The 16,314-nt window shown below is 42.6% G+C and overlaps 1 protein-coding gene across 3 annotated transcripts; it reads left to right on the top strand.

The window, feature by feature from the left end:
• Positions 1-7,421: 7,421 nt before the first annotated feature.
• On the top strand, positions 7,422-11,396 carry LOC103117426 (HLA class II histocompatibility antigen, DO alpha chain). 3 transcript variants are annotated; one of them, XM_060189575.1, is made up of 5 exons: positions 7,422-7,546; positions 9,524-9,772; positions 10,362-10,643; positions 10,740-10,813; positions 11,116-11,396. In XM_060189575.1, exons 1-5 carry the CDS (start codon positions 7,465-7,467, stop codon positions 11,371-11,373), a joined length of 945 nt encoding a protein of 314 aa, XP_060045558.1. In that variant the 5' UTR covers positions 7,422-7,464; the 3' UTR covers positions 11,374-11,396. The 3 variants fall into 3 exon arrangements, with proteins under 3 accessions (XP_060045558.1, XP_007527532.1, XP_060045559.1); XM_007527470.3 differs by having other exon boundaries at positions 10,740-10,875; positions 11,116-11,248; XM_060189576.1 differs by lacking the exon at positions 10,362-10,643.
• Positions 11,397-16,314: the final 4,918 nt, after the last annotated feature.

The raw sequence follows: 16,314 nt of genomic DNA, 5'->3' as shown, positions 1-16,314 counted from the left end.
CTCTGTTTTGTTTATCTAGTTTTTTTTTTTAATTTTAAAAAAATTTTATTTATTTATTTATTCCCTTTTGTTGCCCTTGTTGTTTTATTGTTGTAGTTATTATTGTTTTTTTAAATAATTTATTTCTTTATTGGGGAATTAAAGTTTTTATTTATTTATTTATTTATTTATTTTATTTAAGAAAGGATTAATTAACAAAACCATAGGGTAGGAGGGGTACAACTCCACACAATTCCCACCGCCCAATCTCCATATCCCACCCCCTCCCCCGATAGCTTTCCCATTCTCTATCCCTCTGGGAGCATGGACCCAGGGTCATTGAGGGTTGCAGAAGGTAGAAGGTCTGGCTTCTGTAATTGCTTCCCCGCTGAACATGGGCGTTGACTGGTCGGTCCATACTCCCAGTCTGCCTCTCTCTTTCCCTAGTAGGATGGGTCTCTGGGGAAGCTGAGCTCCAGGACACATTGGTGGGGTCTTCAATCCAGGGAAGCCTGGCCGGCATCCTGATGACACCTGGAACCTGGTGACTGAAAAGAGAGTTAACATACAAAGCCAAACAAATTGTTGAGCAATCATGGACCCAAAGCTTGGAAAAGTGGAGAGGAAGTATTAGGGAGGGTACTCACTGCAAACTCTAGTATACTTCTGCTTTCTTACTTTGGTGCCATACTCCAAACTCAGTCAATTTCTGCTTTGCGTTTCTACTTCTTTTTTTTTTTTTTTTACATGCATAACATTCCCCAGATTCCCATTTAACAATACAACCCCCACTATGTCATTCATCATCTTTCATGGACCTGTATTCTCCCCACCCACCCACCCACCCCAGAGTCTTTTACTTTGGTGTAATACTCCAATTCCATTTCAGGTTCAAGTTGTGTTTTCTTTTCTAATCTTGTTTTTCAACTTCGGCCTGAGAGTGAGATCATCCCATATTCATCCTTCTGTTTCTGACTTATTTCACTCAACATGATTTTTCAAGGTCCATCCAAGATCGGCTGAAAACAGTGAAGTCACCATTTTTTACAGCTGAGTAGTATTCCATTGTGTATATATACCACAACTGGCTGAGCCACTCATCTGTTGTTGGACACCTGGGTTGCTTCCAGGTTTTGGCTATTACAAATTGTGCTGCCAAGAACATATGTGTACACAGATCTTTTTGGATGGATGTGTTGGGTTCCTTAGGATATATCCCCAGGAGGGGAATTGCAGGGTCATAGGGTAGGTCCATTTCTAGCCTTCTGAGAGTTCTCCAGACTGTTCTCCACAGAGGTTGGACCAATTGACATTCCCACCAGCAGTGCAGGAGGGTTCCTTTGACCCCACACACTCTCCAGCATTTGCTGCTGTTACCTTTTCTGATGTATGACATTCTCACAGGAGTGAAGTGATATCTCATTGTTGTCTTGATTTGCATTTCTCTGACAATCAGAGACTTGGAGCATTTTTTCATGTGTTTCTCAGCCTTTTGGATCTCTTCTGTGGTGAATATTCTGTCCAAGTCCTCCCCCCATTTTTGAATGGGGTTATTTGTTGTCTTGTTGTTGAGTCTGGCAAGCTCTTTATATATGTTGGTTATTAAACTCTTATCTGATGTATGGCATGTAAAGATCTTCTCCCATTCTGTGAGGGGTCTCTTGGTTTGGGTAGTGGTTTCTTTTGCTGTGAAGAAGCTTTTTAATTTGATGTAGTCCCATAGGTTTATACTTGCCTTAGTCTTCCTTGTAATTGGATTCTTTTCATTGAAAATGTCTTTAAAATTTATGCGGAAAAAAGTTCTGCCAATATTTTCCTCTAAGTATCTGGTAGTTTGTGGTCTAACATCCAAGTCCTTGATCCACTTGGAATTTACTTTTGTATTTGGTGAAATACAGTGATTCAGTTTCATTCTTCTGCATGTTTCAACCCATTGTTTCCAACACCATTTGTTGAAGAGACTCTGCCTTCCCCATGTAATAGTCTGGGCCCCTTTGTCAAAGATTAGATGTCCATAGGTGTGGGGCCTCATTTCTGGGCTCTCAATTCTATTCCACTGGTCAGTGTGTCTATTCATGTTCCAGTACCAAGCAGTTTTGATGACAATGGCCCTATAATACAGTTTGAGATCTGGGAGTGTGATGCCTCCAGTTCTGTTCTTTTTTCTCAAGATTGTTTTGGCAATTCTAGGTCTTTTCTGGTTCCAGATAAACATTTGTAGCATTTTTTCTATTCTCCTAAAAAATGTGCTTGGGATCTTGATGAGGATAGCATTAAATTTGTAGATGGCTCTGGGTAATATATTCATTTTGATGATGTTAATTCTTCCAACCCATGAACATGGAATATCTTTCCACTTCTTTGTGTCTTTTTCAATTTCTTTGAGTAGTGACTCATAATTTTCAGTATACAAGTCTTTCACTTCTTTGGTTAGGTTTACTCCTAGATATTTTATTGGTTTTGTTGCTATAGAAAAAGGAACTGATTTCTGGATTTCAATTTCTTCTAACTTAGTGTTTGCATAGAGGAATGCCACTGACTTTTGAATGTTAATTTTATAGCCTGACACATTACTGTATTGCCTGATGATTTCCAAAAGCTTCTTGCTGGATTCCTTAGGTTTTTCCATGTATACTATCATGTCATCTGCAAATAAGGAGAGTTTGATTTCTTCTCTTCCAATCTGTATGCCTTTAATTCCTTGCTCCTGCCTGATTGCTATGGCAAGAACTTCTAATACTATGTTGAATAGTAATGGTGATAGTGGGCAGCCCTGTCTAGTACCTGATCTGAGGGGAAATGCTTCCAGTTTTTCACCATTGAGTATGATGTTGGCTGTAGGTTTGCTATATATAGACTCCACTATCTTCAGGAATTTTCCATCTATTCCCATTTTTTGTAGTGTTTTGATCATAAAGGGATATTGTATTTTGTCAAAGGCTTTCTCTGCATCTATTGATATGACCATGTGGTTTTTGGTCTTGCTTTTGTTGATGTCGTGGATCACATTGATTGATTTACGTATATTGGACCAACCTTGCATGCCTGGGATAAACCCCACTTGGTCATGATGAACAATCTTTTTGATATACTGCTGTATCCGGTTGGCTAGAATTTTGTTCAATATTTTCGCATCTATGTTCATCAGAGATATTGGTCTGTAGTTTTCTTTTTTGGCTGTGTCCCTGTCTGCTTTTGGTATGAGGATGATGTTGGCTTCATAGAAGCTGGCAGGGAGTATTCCAGTGTCTTCAATCTTCTGGAAGACTTTTAAAAGTAGAGGTATTAGTTCTTCTTTGAAAGTTTTGTAGAATTCATTTGTAAAACCATCTGGTCCAGGACTTTTATTTTTGGGAAGATTTTTGATAACTGTTTCAATTTCATTAGCTGTGATGGGCCTGTTCATGTTATCCACTTCCTCTTTACTTAGTTTTGGAAGTTGGTAGGTATCTAGGAAATCATTCATTTCTTCCAGGTTCTCTAGCTTGGTGGCATATAGTTGTTCATAGAAGCCTCGCATGATATGTTGAATTTCTGCAGTGTCTGTTGTGATATCTCCTCTTTCATTTACTATCCGATTTATTTGGGTCTTCTTCCTTTTTTTTTTTTTGTGAGTCTGGCTAAAGGTTTGTCGATTTTGTTTACTCTTTCGAAGAACCAACATTTACTTTCATTGATCTTTTGTATGGTTTTCCTATTCTCAATGTTATTTATTTCTGCCCTACTTTAGTGATTTCTGTCCTTCTGGTTGCTTTAGGATTCCTTTGTTGTTGTTCTTCTAGGTCTTTAAGATGTGCAATCAGGCTGTTTATTTGTGCCTTTTCTTGTTTCCTAATGTGTGCTTGTATAGCTATGAACTTCCCTCTTAGGACTGCTTTAGCTGTGTCCCAGATATTTTGATAGCTTGTGTCTTCATTTTCATTGAACTCTTGAAACATTTTGATTTCTTCCTTGATTTCCTCTTTGACCCAGAAGTTGTTAAGAAGTGTACTGTTGAGCTTCCACATTTTGGGACTGTTACTAATCTTTTGTTGATTGTTAAGTTTTAGTTTAATTCCACTGTGGCCTGAGAAGATGCTTGGGATGATTTCAGTGCTCTTGAATTGGCTGATGCTGTCTTTGTGGCCTAACATATGGTCTATCCTTGAGAATGATCCATGTGGATTTGAGTAAAATGTGTATTCCAGTTTCTTGGGATGAATGACTCTGAAAATGTCCAATAGTTCTAGTTTATCTATCTCTTCATTTAGCTCCCTTATGTCTTTACTGATTTTCTTCCTGGATGATCTGTCAAGTTGAGAGAGTGGGGTGTTGAAGTCCCCTACTATGATTGTGTTACTGTTAATATATTGCTGTAGCTCCTTCAGTAGAAGTTGATGTATTTAGATGGCTTCTCATTGGGTGCATAGATATTAATAATTGTTAAGTCCTCTTGATTGACTGATCCTCTGAGCATTAAGTAGTGTCCATTCCTATCTTTTTTAATCTTATCTATTTTAAAGTCTATCATGTCAGATATGAGAATAGCTGTTCTTGCCCTTTTTTGTGGGCCATTGGCTTGAATGATAGTTTTCCATCCTTTCACTTTAAGTCTGTGTTTGTCTTGTTGAGTTAGGTGAGTTTCCTGTAGACAACATATTGTTGGGTTGTGTTTTCTGATCCATCTTCCTACTCTGTGTCTTTTAATAGGTGAATTCAGGCCACTGACATTTATTGATATCAAAGATTGAAGATATTTTAACGCCATTCTTGTAGAGTTTTAGAGTGTTTTGATATATGTCCTATTTGTGGTGGTCTGGTTGTTTATAGGAGACCTTTCAGATCTCCTTTCAGGGCAGGCTTGGTGATGGTTGCTTCCTTCAACTGTTGCTTGTCTGAGAAGGTTTTGATGCTTCCATCTAGTCTGAATGACAATCTAGCAGGATATAGTATTCTTGGCTGAAAGCCTTTCTCATTGAGCACTTGATAGATATCTTGCCATTCTCTTCTGGCCTGTAGTGTTTGTATGGAGAAGTCTGCTGCTAATCTTATGGGTTTTCCTTTGTATGCGACTCTTTTTTTTTCTCTTGCAGCCTTGAGGATCCTTTCTTTATCCTTATTCCTTTCCATTCTAAGTATGACATGTCTTGGTGTCTTTAGGTCTGGGTTAATTCTGTTTGGGACCCTCTGGGCTTCTTGAATCTTTATGTCTTTGGTGTTGTCTAGACTAGAGAAATTTTCAGCTATTATGGCCTGGAGAATGCTTTCTTCCTCTCCTTCTTTTTCTTCCTCTGGTAAGCCAATAATGCGTATATTGTTTCTTTTGAAGTCATCCCATAGGACTCTGTTGTTGTTTTCAGAATCTCTGAATCTCTTTTTGAGATCTCTTACTTCTTTTTTGGTTGTCTCTAATTCATCCTCAATCTTGCTAATTCTGTTTTCAGCCTCATAGATTCTATTCTCTCTGCCCTCTACTGCTTTCTGGAGTTCATCTATTTTGTTGCCCTGCTCTGATACTGTTTTAGCTTGTTCAGCTAGTCGCCTTCTTAGCTCAGTGATTTCAGCTTTCAGCTCTCTAATAACCATGAGATAATTAGAATTTTCTTCCATATTCTCATTTGTTGTTCCTGCATTTCTGATTACAATTTTTTTCAAATTCTTTACTCACTCCTGTTATTATTTCCTTAGCTAATGTTTGGATGTTGAACTCGTTGTTTTGTGCTTCACCCTCTGGAGGACTTTTAGCTGGACTCTTGTCCTGGTTCGAGTCTCCAATATTTTTTCTTGTTGTTTTAACCATTTTAGATATTATGTTATGAGTTCCCTTTATCAGTACTTTTCAAATTATTGATCACTATTGCCTGGATTGACTTGTGTCTAAGTAATTTAATTAAAGGGTTTACCATGGTAGAAGTTAACAGTTTTTTCAATCCCTGAGTTGGAGGTCAGTGGTGTAAAAGCCTCTTTTTTTTTTTTTCTTCCCTGTAGGCTATGGGAGCCTGAGGGCTTTTAAACTATCAATAGGCTTCTTAGCTTAATCACTGACTCCTGACCAAGAGATAAAGCAGGGTGTTGCAGAGATAATCCAGTGGTTATGCAAAGAGACTTTCACAGCCCCTCAGCTATGCCACGGAGGTATAGGTCTTCTCCTGAGTTTCCAGGTTAGATCTCTGTCCCCTGGTGTCCCTCCCTGTTGCTGCTCCAGATTCTGAGGGTAGTAGCAATGGAGACTCAGAGTTGCACTTGGTGAGTCTCTGGGGAGTCCTTTCCTCCCTTCAGCTGTCCCCTTGTTGTGGAGCAGACTGGAGGTGGTGTCTCCACTGATAAACTGTTGAACTGTTAGCAGTCACTTAATCTCTCTTTAGGCCCCTCTCTCCTCTCTGTCACCAGCCACTCGTGTTTGTACTCACGGGTGATTTACTGGGTTCCTGTGGTCATTCTAGTCTTGTTTTGTTTTGGTCCGGGTGGTCTCCTTTGGTATTCCTAGTTGATCCGGGAGAGGCTTATTATTGTTGTTGTCATCGTTGTTGGATAGGACAGAGAGAAATGGAGAGAGGAGGGGAAGACAGAGAGGAGGAGGGAAAGATAGACACTTGCAGACCTGCTTCACCGCCTGTGAAGCGACTCCCCTGCAGGTGGGGAGCCGGGGTTCGAACCGGGATCTTTATGCCGGTCCTTGTGCTTTGCGCCACCTGCGCTTAACCCGCTGCGCTACAGCCTGACTCCCTGTTTATCTAGTTTGGTAGGCACCAGTTACATAAGTTAAATTTAAATGATTTAAAGTTATATGAAAATTTTAGTTTTCTAGTTGTACTAGCCAGTGGCACTTTAAGTGCTCAAGAGTACCTGTGACAGTCACACTCACTTCACAAATAGGAGGACTCCTGGGGGCGGGGCAGTAGCGCGCGAGGGGAGGGGGCTAAGCGCACTTGGCGCTAAGCACAGGGACCCAAAGAGCTCCAGGTGTCTTTCTCTTCCTCTGTTTTGTTTGTTTGTTTTGTTTTATGTTTGTTTCTCCCCTTCTGAGAGTATGGACCAAAATTCTTTTTGGGGTGCAGGAGGTTGGAGGTCTGGCTTCTGAGTAAGACTTTTTAACACCAAATTTATCCGCAGAAACTTATGAGAATAGGAGACTCTACAGCACAGTTTGAGATGGAGTGCAGCGTTCTGATGACTTTTTCTCTCCCTTTAGAGAGTAGCTTGTTGGAGGATGTGGTAACCTTTGAATTAAGCCCCTCCCATCTCTCAAAGACAGAAACTTCCTTTTCACACTCCCAGGGGACTGTCTTCCTGGTACAGGTGGCTCAGTGAGTTGTGGCTTTTTAAGCTGGCTTTCTACTCTGTGTCTTCACCCAGTAACAGCTGCATTAACTCAGCAAATGTTTTCTGATTGGCTAAATCCAGCAGGGTTTCCCCCCAGTGATTGAATGCTTTCTTCTTGATACCTGCTTTGTTACTTTGCTCCCACATTGACAGGACTTAATTTGGATAAAGCATCAGAGGGCAATGGGCCTCAATGGGGGGCTGGTCCTGGGACTCCATACTTTGGTGACCCTCCTGAGCCTCCAGGAAGCTGGGGCCATCAAGGGTGAGTGCTGAGAGCCACTGGATGCGTGAGGAGAGCTTTGGGAGTTGAGTTTGTGGGAGACAACAAGGAGCAAAAGTCATTCTTCTCTCCCTCTCTCGAATATAGACTTCTTCTATCAAGAGATTCCTATACTTTGGCCCTAAATTATAGGTCCAGCTCCATCCAACCACTCCAGCACTATGTTTTTCAAGTTCATGTGCCTCCTAGTTCCCTTTCTGGACCTTTTCTGAAGCTTAAGACCCAAGCTTCCATCCTACTGATGGAAAACATCCTGTCTTCTCTACCACATCCTGTCTTATGTGTCCTTACCTGTTCAAGCCTTCTTTTTTGTTTTAAATAGAGACAGATGGGTGGGTGGGGGTGGTGTGGGAGATGGATGGGGGAAGATCACAGCACCAAAACTTCTTTCACTGTGGTTGGAGCTGGGTTTGAACCCACATCATGTACACAGGAGAGCAGCATACTATCCAAGTGAGCTATTTTTCCAGCCCAGTCCAAGTCAATTTTCATTGCAGTGTTGATCACCAAGTCACCAGTTTACTGTTCATCTATCATTGTCCTGCTGTAACTTATTAAATGTGGGTTCCACAGCTATTTCCTGTTTCCCTGTGCACTGGCATTGCATTGGAGGCAGGCAGTAATACCTCTAGGACTGTTACACCAACAGTTTCATAGAACTCTAGAGGAATCTTACCAGTTAAAACCTAATCCCTGAGGTCAGGAGATAGCTCAGTACCTAAAGTGTACATCTTACTACATGTGAGGCATTGGGTTAAGGACAACACAAAAGGGAACTCCATGGATGGTGCAGCAATGCCTCCTCTCTCTCTCTCTCTTCCTTTCTTTCTTTAAGCATGTAGAATAAGTAAAATTGGCTGGGAAGGCCATTTGCTGGTATTGTTTATGCATGAGGCCATCAGTTCATTCATTAGTGCCACATTTGGGGGAAAAAAAAAACTAACCTGAAGTTGCTAGAAAACTGAATCTAAGTCGGGAAGAAACACATTCAGTAATAATGCTTCCAGATTGGGGCTGTGCGATGGCATACCTGAATGTACACGTTACCATAATGTTCCTAGATGGAAGAGTTGGGGCATGAACCTTGAACTTCTTTTCTAGTGCTCTCTGCAATACCTTGGGTTGTCTTTTTCTCCTTTATCTCTTTGTCCTGAATCTTGATTCCTAGCAACTCCTGCCAGCCTCATGTGTTCCCATACATGCCTGTTGCTCCACTTTTACTACTACCCTCACTCATTTTTCTTTTCTTCATACCCTCACACATCTCTCATCTTACACATAGGACCTGATAGCACAACTAGAGCTAATGACCACAGGCAGAATTTAACTTTGGTATTCTAAGCAAGATTATAGGCCAGTCTCTTCCCAACCTGGCATGCCACATGACATGTGCCACCCAGAGTGTGTGCTCCTGTCTTCCTCCATTCTCTCCTTTCCACTCCTCAGCAACCCTTACATTCTTCAAAGACCAGCTCAGCATCAGAGTTGGACTCTGCCCTGACACAGAACCCAGATGAGCCACAGGCTCAGAAATGCAACATAGGGGGCTGGACAGTAGCGCAGCAGGTTAAGAGCAGGTGGCACAAAGTGCAAGAACTGGCGTAAGGATCCCGATTCGAGCCCCCAGCTCCCCACCTTTGGGGGGGTTGCTTTGAAAGTAATGAAGCAGGTCTGCAGGTGTCTATCTTTTTCTCCTCCTTTCTGTCTTCCCCTCCTCTCTCAATTTCTCTCTGTCCTATCCCAAAACAACAGGTATAACAACAATAACAATCGCAACAAAATTGAAAAAATGGCCTCCAGGAACAATGGATTTGTAGTGCAGACACTGAGCCCCAGCGATAACTCAGGAGGCAAAAAAAAAAAGAAAGAAAGAAAGAAAGAAACTCAATATAGCATATGTCATGAATGAGACTGACACATTTTCATTTCTCTCCCTGACCCTGCACTCACTCAATGCAGCAGACCACATGGGTTCCTATGGACCCGCCTTCTACCAGTCCTATGATGGTTCAGGTCAGTTCACCAATGAATTTGATGGGGAACAGCTGTTCTCTGTGAGCCTGAAGGAGAGGGAGGCTGCGTGGCGCCTCCCTGAGTTTGGCAACTTCGCCTACTTTGACCCCCAGCGGGGGCTGGCCAGCATTGCAGTGATCAAAGCTCACCTGGACGTCTTGGTGGAACGCTCCAACTACACCAGAGCCTCCAATGGTACCTGGCCCTTTCTCTGTCCCCACCTCCATACCCCATCAGGCAGGTGTGACCCAGAGAAGCCTCTTTCCCAGCTCACATTCTTCCATTTGCTCTGGTGCATGACCCTCAGAACCTGTGACTGTTGTAATCAGCTTTCATCTTTTCCAGTAGACTTCAGATCTCCCTAGGCCCCATTAGCACCCCCTTTGATTCTTTTCTTTTTCCTCCTCCTCCTACTCTCCCTCCTTTTTCTCCTTTACCAGAGCACTGCTCAGTTCTGGCTTCTGGTGCTATAGGAGATTGAATTTGGGACTTCGGAGCCTCAGGCATGAAAGTCTTTTTGCATAACCATTATGCTGTCACCTACCCTATACTTCCTGAGGAAGGATCCCTCTCACTTGGACTCCCCTCAAGGGCCTGTCAGATACAGAAATCCCTGCCACCACCTTCGCTTCTCCCCTGTCCCCACTCCTGACCCAGAGGTTAGCATGGCAGAACATCCCCTGACCTTAGGTGGCTAAATAGGAGGGACTGTCCCTAAACCCAGTCCCAGTTAGACTCCTCTGCAGGGATGGGCCTTTGGAATTCAGGGTCCCCTTCTTCCTAGTGCCTCCAAAGGTGATTGTATTCCCCAAGTCTCGAGTGGAACTGGGTCAACCCAACGTCCTCATTTGCATGGTGGACAACATCTTCCCTCCTGTCATCAATATCACCTGGCTGCGCAACGGTCACACAGTCACTGAGGGAGTGGCCCAAACCAGCTTCTATTCCCAGCCAGACCATCTATTCCGCAAGTTCCACTACCTGGTCTTTGTCCCCTCAGCTGATGATGTCTACAATTGCAGGGTGGAGCACTGGGGCCTGTCTGAACCACTCCTCACACACTGGGGTATGTATGGTCCCCCCCCCGACCACTCTTCTCAGATCTATCCTTTTACTCCAGACACCTTTTACTGTGCCCACCCATGTGTCCTTTCATTTCCAGAACCCCAGGTGCTCATGCCGCTGCCCAACGTCACAGAGACCCTGGTGTGCGCCCTGGGCCTGGCCATTGGCCTGGTAGGCTTCCTCGCAGGCACCCTTCTTATCATCACAGGCACATGCTCATTCAGAACTCCCAGGTGTGGAGGCCCTGGGTGTCTGTGGGGAAGAGCGTGGAGGACTTTGAGCAGGACAGGCTGGGGAGCTGGAGCTTCTGTGGGGAGGAGTGCGGTCTAGGAGAGTGATATAGACAAGGGGTGGGCAAGGGCAGGACCAGTGGTGAGGTGGGAGTGAGATTTGCTGGAGGAGGTGTATACTCAGATGGGATCACCAGGTGGTGAGCTTGACTAGTCTTGGTCATGTGGTTTCTGCTTTTTTAGGTGATGGCTCTTCTAAGAGAAAAGGATCATGGGATACTGCCTACAGATTTAGACTCCTTGCTAGTTTCTGACATCCCTGCCTGTTCAGTGCTCCAGTATACTGAATACACCTTCATCAAACTGCCTGTGGATGGAACCCACCTCTCCTCTAGGTTTCTTCCTTTTGTCCCTAGTGCTCATGGTGACACATGTGGAGGTACTGCCAGCTCCCTTTCTCACACCCATACTCTTGTTTCCTCTACCCAAAGCTCTGACTAGCAGCAGTAAAGTTATTAAAGATATTTACATCGTGTCTGTGATTTTCACCAAGTCTCAGCCAGTTCTTCTAAGGCACAAAGAACATTGGGACACAGAGGAAGGGATTTTGGGTGGTGACCATTGAGCATGGCCATCTGGTATGGAGGCATGGCAGTCATCTGCAGAATGGTCCAACTGTGTCCTTCTTTGACCTATCTCTTTGGTGCCATTTTTTTTCTTTCTTCCTTCCTTCTTTTCTCTCTTTTTTCCTTTCTTTCTTTTATAATATTTTATTTTACTTATTAAATTTTGGATAGAGACAGAGAAAAAAATGAGAGGCAAGAGAGAGATACAGAGGGAGAGAAAGGAAAAGAGGGAGAGAGAGAGAGAGAGAGAGAGAGAGAGAGGGAGAGACCCGCTGCATTGCTTCACTATTTGCAAATTGAACCTGGAAACCTGCACACTGTAACATGTGTGCTTTATTGGGTATGCTGCTGCCCACCCCTCTATTTGGGTTCCATTGTATGTAACTTGTGAATGGGCCATTTTCATAAGGACTTTATGGACTTTACCTCCTAAATTCTGATTTACCCCACAAGAGTACCTTGTTCATTGCAAACCTCTTTAATCAAGAGCAGGTTTTTTTTTTTTTTTGCCTCCAGGGTTATCACTGGGGCTCCGTGCCTGCGCTACAAATCCACTGCTCCTGGAGGCCATTTTTTCCATTTTGTTGCCCTTGTTGTTATTATTATTACTATTGTTGTTATTGCTGTCATTGTTGGATAGGACAAAGAGAAATCAAGAAAGGAGAGGAAGATAGAGAGGGGGAGAGAAAAATAGACACCTGCAGACCAGCTTCACCAATTGAGCCCCGTCTGGGGCTCAAACCAGAATCCTTACTTTGGTTCTTATGCTTTGCACCATGTGCACTTAACCCACTGTACTTACACCTGACCCCCAATCAACAGCAGTTCTACAGAGTGCAAGGAGAGATAACTTTCATGGGAATTCCACTCTTGTGTGATTTACTCTTTGTGAAGAGACAGTACCCCAGGCTGGGGAAATAGCATAATAGTTAATAGACAAAAAGACTGTCATGCCTGAGGCTCTGAGGTTACAGGTTCAATCCCTGTTACCACGTATGCCAAAGCTGAGCAGTGCTCTGGTCTTTCCTCTCTTCCTCCCTGTATATCTCTCATTCAGATAAATCAATAAAAATATTTACAAAAATTGAAAAAGAGACAGTGTGTCATCATGATCTACAGTATGTCATCTTTTAAAAAAATATCTATTCCCTTTTGTTGCCCTTGTTATTTTATTGTTATAGTTATTATTGTTGTTGTTGTCATTGTTGGATAAGACAGAGAGAAATGGAGAGAGGAGGGAAGAGAAAGATAGACACCTGCAGGCCTGCTTACCGCTTGTGAAGCGACCCCCCTGCAGGTGGGGGAGCCAGGGGCTTGCACTGGGATCCTTATGCCGGTCCTTGCACTTGGCATCACATGAGCTTAACCTGCTGCGCTACCGCCCGACTAGTATGTCATCTTCTCTTCTACATTCCTTAGAGTCCCTTTCATCATTGAGAAAAGTTCCAAACCTTGGAGTGGATGACTACTTACTCCACCTATATTATATCAAGCAGAGTGTAACAGAGTAGATCTGTAAGGTGTCTGGTGAGAGAAAAAAGTCTAGGAAAAATCAGCCAGGATACCCTCTAAATATGTGGTTTGTAATGGTTGAACAAAATTGAAAACATGCACAAAAAGATAACTGCAAAGTAGTTTATGTCACATATAGAGTGAGTGGTTTTCAAGTTGGCATGCACACAAGGGCCTCTTGAGAATATTCACTCAGATCTCCTACTAATTTAGGTGACAGAGGTAACAAGGAGTCTATAATTTTTAGCTTGACCCAGCTGATGCTGATGCAGTCATCTTGGGGCTATATAGGTTGTTTTCCAGTAACTGGGGCCTACTGGGCTATGGACCTTTTCTTTCTTTCTTTCTTTTTTTTTAATCTATTTATTTATTCCCTTTTGTTGCCCTTGTTGTTTTATTGTTAAAATTATTATTGCTGTTGTTATTGATGCCATTGTTGTTGGGTAGAACAGAGAGAAATGGAGAGAGGAGGGGAAGAGAGAGAGGTTAAGAGAAAGATAGACACCTACAGACCTGCGTCACCACCCGTGAAGTGACTCCCCAGCAGGTGAGGAGCCGGGGGCTCGAACTGGGATCTTTAAGCCGGTCCTTGTGCTTTGTGCCACCTGCCCTTAACCTGCTGTGCTACCACCTGACTCTTGGACTTACTTATTGTCCCTTTTGTTTTGTGTACCCTACTGCTTGAGTGTGTGTAAACTCAGTTCTGGTCACCCATGGAAACTATTGTTTATTAGTTACAATAGTAAATTATTGTAGTCAGTTAAACAGCATGGTGATTTACACTATAGGTTTTCAGATTTATTTATTATTATTATTATTACTAGAACACTGATCAACTATGGCATTTGGTTGTGCTTGGGATTTAATCTGGATCTTCAGAGCCTCAGACATAGAAGTATTTTTGCATACCAATATGCTGTCTCTCCTGTCCCACAGTGCACTTTCTTGCCTGAGACTCTGAGATCATCAGTTCAATTCCTGGCACTATCATAAGACAGAATTGAACAGCGATTAGGTTAAAAAAAAAAAGTAAATTCTTAGGAAAACATAACTGTTCAACCTTAGGGCAAGTGTCCATCATAGGCCAATGTCCTGAGACCAGAAGAACAAGGTGCAAACATGGCTGCTGAACATTCACTTTTGAGTGATCAATTCATTCTCAGAAAGAGCTTAGCTCTCAGAAGACACAAACGTGTCTGTCTCCAGTGTGGTCTGATCTTTTGCTCAAAAACTATTTTTATATATCCTTGGAAAGGTGTTTCTCTGAGTTCTGTCTTAGTATTTAATAGTCGCTAAAAGTGTCTTCTTTGATCACAAGTGTGCTTTTTTTATCATGATATATATGCATATAGTTTATTTTGTAGAGATAGAGAGAAATTAAGAGGGGAGGAGGGGATAGGGAGAAAGAAAAAGTGACACCTGCAGCTTTGTGAAGCTTCCCCCACTGCAGGTGGGGACTGGAGGCTTGAACCTGGGTCCTTGCTGATTGTAACAACTGTGCTTAACCAGGACCAGGTTGCCATGGCCTGGCCCCTTCACTAGTCATACATTATCTCCCAAGTCACTGGAACTTTTTTTTTTAATTTGTTATTGGATAGACACGGAGAAATTGAGAGAGAAGGGGGGGGATAGAGAGGAAGAGAGAAAGAGAGACGCCTGCAGACCCGCTTCACTGCCTGTGAGGTGACTCCCCTGCAGGTGGGGAGCCAGGAACTCCCCTTACCGGTCCTTGAGCTTTGCGCCAGTGCGTGTGCGCTTAACTGCTACCGCGCGACTCCCACCACCGGAACTTCTAAGAACAATTCGGTAGCACAGCGGGTTAAGTGCAGGTGGGCAAAGCACAAGGACTGGCGAAAGAATCCCGGTTAGAGCACCCAGCTCCCCACCTGCATGGGGGTCGCCTCACAAGCGGTGAAGCAGGTCTGCAGGTGTCTTTCGCTTCCCCTCCTCTCTTGATTTTTCTCTGTCCTATCCAACAATAATAACAACAACAAGGGCAACAGAAAAAAAAGGGGGGGAAATAATGGCCTCCAGGAGCAGTGGAATGGTAGTACAGGCACCAAGCCCCAGCAATAACCCTGGAGGCACACACGCACGCGCGCACACACACACACACACACACACACACACAAATCCAAACCCATTAAATTTATGTATCTGACCTTATACTCATATTTTTTTCTTTTGAGTTTCAAAGCTTTTCATTAAAAATGTATTGGTTTGTTTTTTTATATGATTTCCTTTAGTATTTTTTTTTTACCAGAGCACTTCTCAGCTCTGGATTTTAGTGGTGCCAAGGATTGGAGCTGGAGCCTCAGAGCCTCAGCAAAGTCATTTTTGCATAACCACTATATTATCTTCACTGCCCCTAAGTATTTTTTGAAATAGGTATTCAATAGTGAACTTCTTTATATTTTCAAATTCTTCCTCTTTGCAGGGTTCTCCTTCAGATAGTAAACACACCATTGCTATCATATATTGAGAACACTGAATCCCCTCTTTGTCCTATAACCCCTACTCACCCTTTAACTTCTCTATCACTCTCTTTGAAAGTGCTCTTCCTTTCTGTTTTGGGAACATGCTGTATATTATATGTATAATTATAATCACATCTTCTGGTCCCCAATTAATCCTATTTGGTAAATATCAATATAATCTCCCTCTTATTTTTAATTGTATTTTAATCTTACTGAATTAATTTTACTTTACTTGCATCTTTTCTTTTAGCTGTATGAAAATATAATATATAATTTTTATTGGGGGGATTAGTGGTTTACAGTAAATACAGTTGTTGGTACATGTGTAAAATTTCTCAATTTTCTGCAAAACACGCTTGCCCCCAGCATAGGTCCTTCTACCCCTTCTTATTTTTTGTCACCAGGGTTATCAGTGGAACTCCTGGCAGGTCTTTTTATTTATTTTCTTTTTTTTAGATACAGGGTGAGAAACAGAGAGGGAGAGAGAGAAGTAAAGATATGACAGCACCATTCCACCACTATTGAAACATCCTTTGAAGCATCCACTTGTGATGGCTAAGGACTCAAATCTGGGTGTTCACATATGGTATATTGTGCACTCTATTGGGTGAATCACTTTCTGGTCCCATCACTCCGATTTTTAGATAAAAGCAAACAGAGTCAAATTCAGAACCTTGTTCAAAGTGGGCACAACTAAAAGTGTCAAAGCTAGGAAGAGAATGTGGTCCATTTTACTCCAAAGTCCATATCCTCTGTGTTTTGACAGATTCAGTGCACAGAAATATCCCAGTGTCTGAGCAGGAAAGTGGCAGAATACATGTGACCAT

This window comes from Erinaceus europaeus, chromosome 4 (genome assembly GCF_950295315.1).
Source record: "Erinaceus europaeus chromosome 4, mEriEur2.1, whole genome shotgun sequence".
Taxonomy (NCBI): domain Eukaryota; kingdom Metazoa; phylum Chordata; class Mammalia; order Eulipotyphla; family Erinaceidae; genus Erinaceus; species Erinaceus europaeus.
Note: the sequence above shows the minus strand (reverse complement) of the source record. Positions and strands in the feature narration are given on the sequence as shown.

Coding starts and splice junctions, on each gene's coding strand:
- LOC103117426 (XM_060189575.1), top strand. CDS start 7,465: ATGGGCCTCAATGGGGGGCTGGTCCTGGGACTCCATACTTTGGTGACC. Junction 9,773..10,361: donor CTACACCAGAGCCTCCAATG/GTACCTGGCCCT, acceptor CCTTCTTCCTAG/TGCCTCCAAAGGTGATTGTA. Junction 10,814..11,115: donor TGGGCCTGGCCATTGGCCTG/GTAGGCTTCCTC, acceptor CTGCTTTTTTAG/GTGATGGCTCTTCTAAGAGA.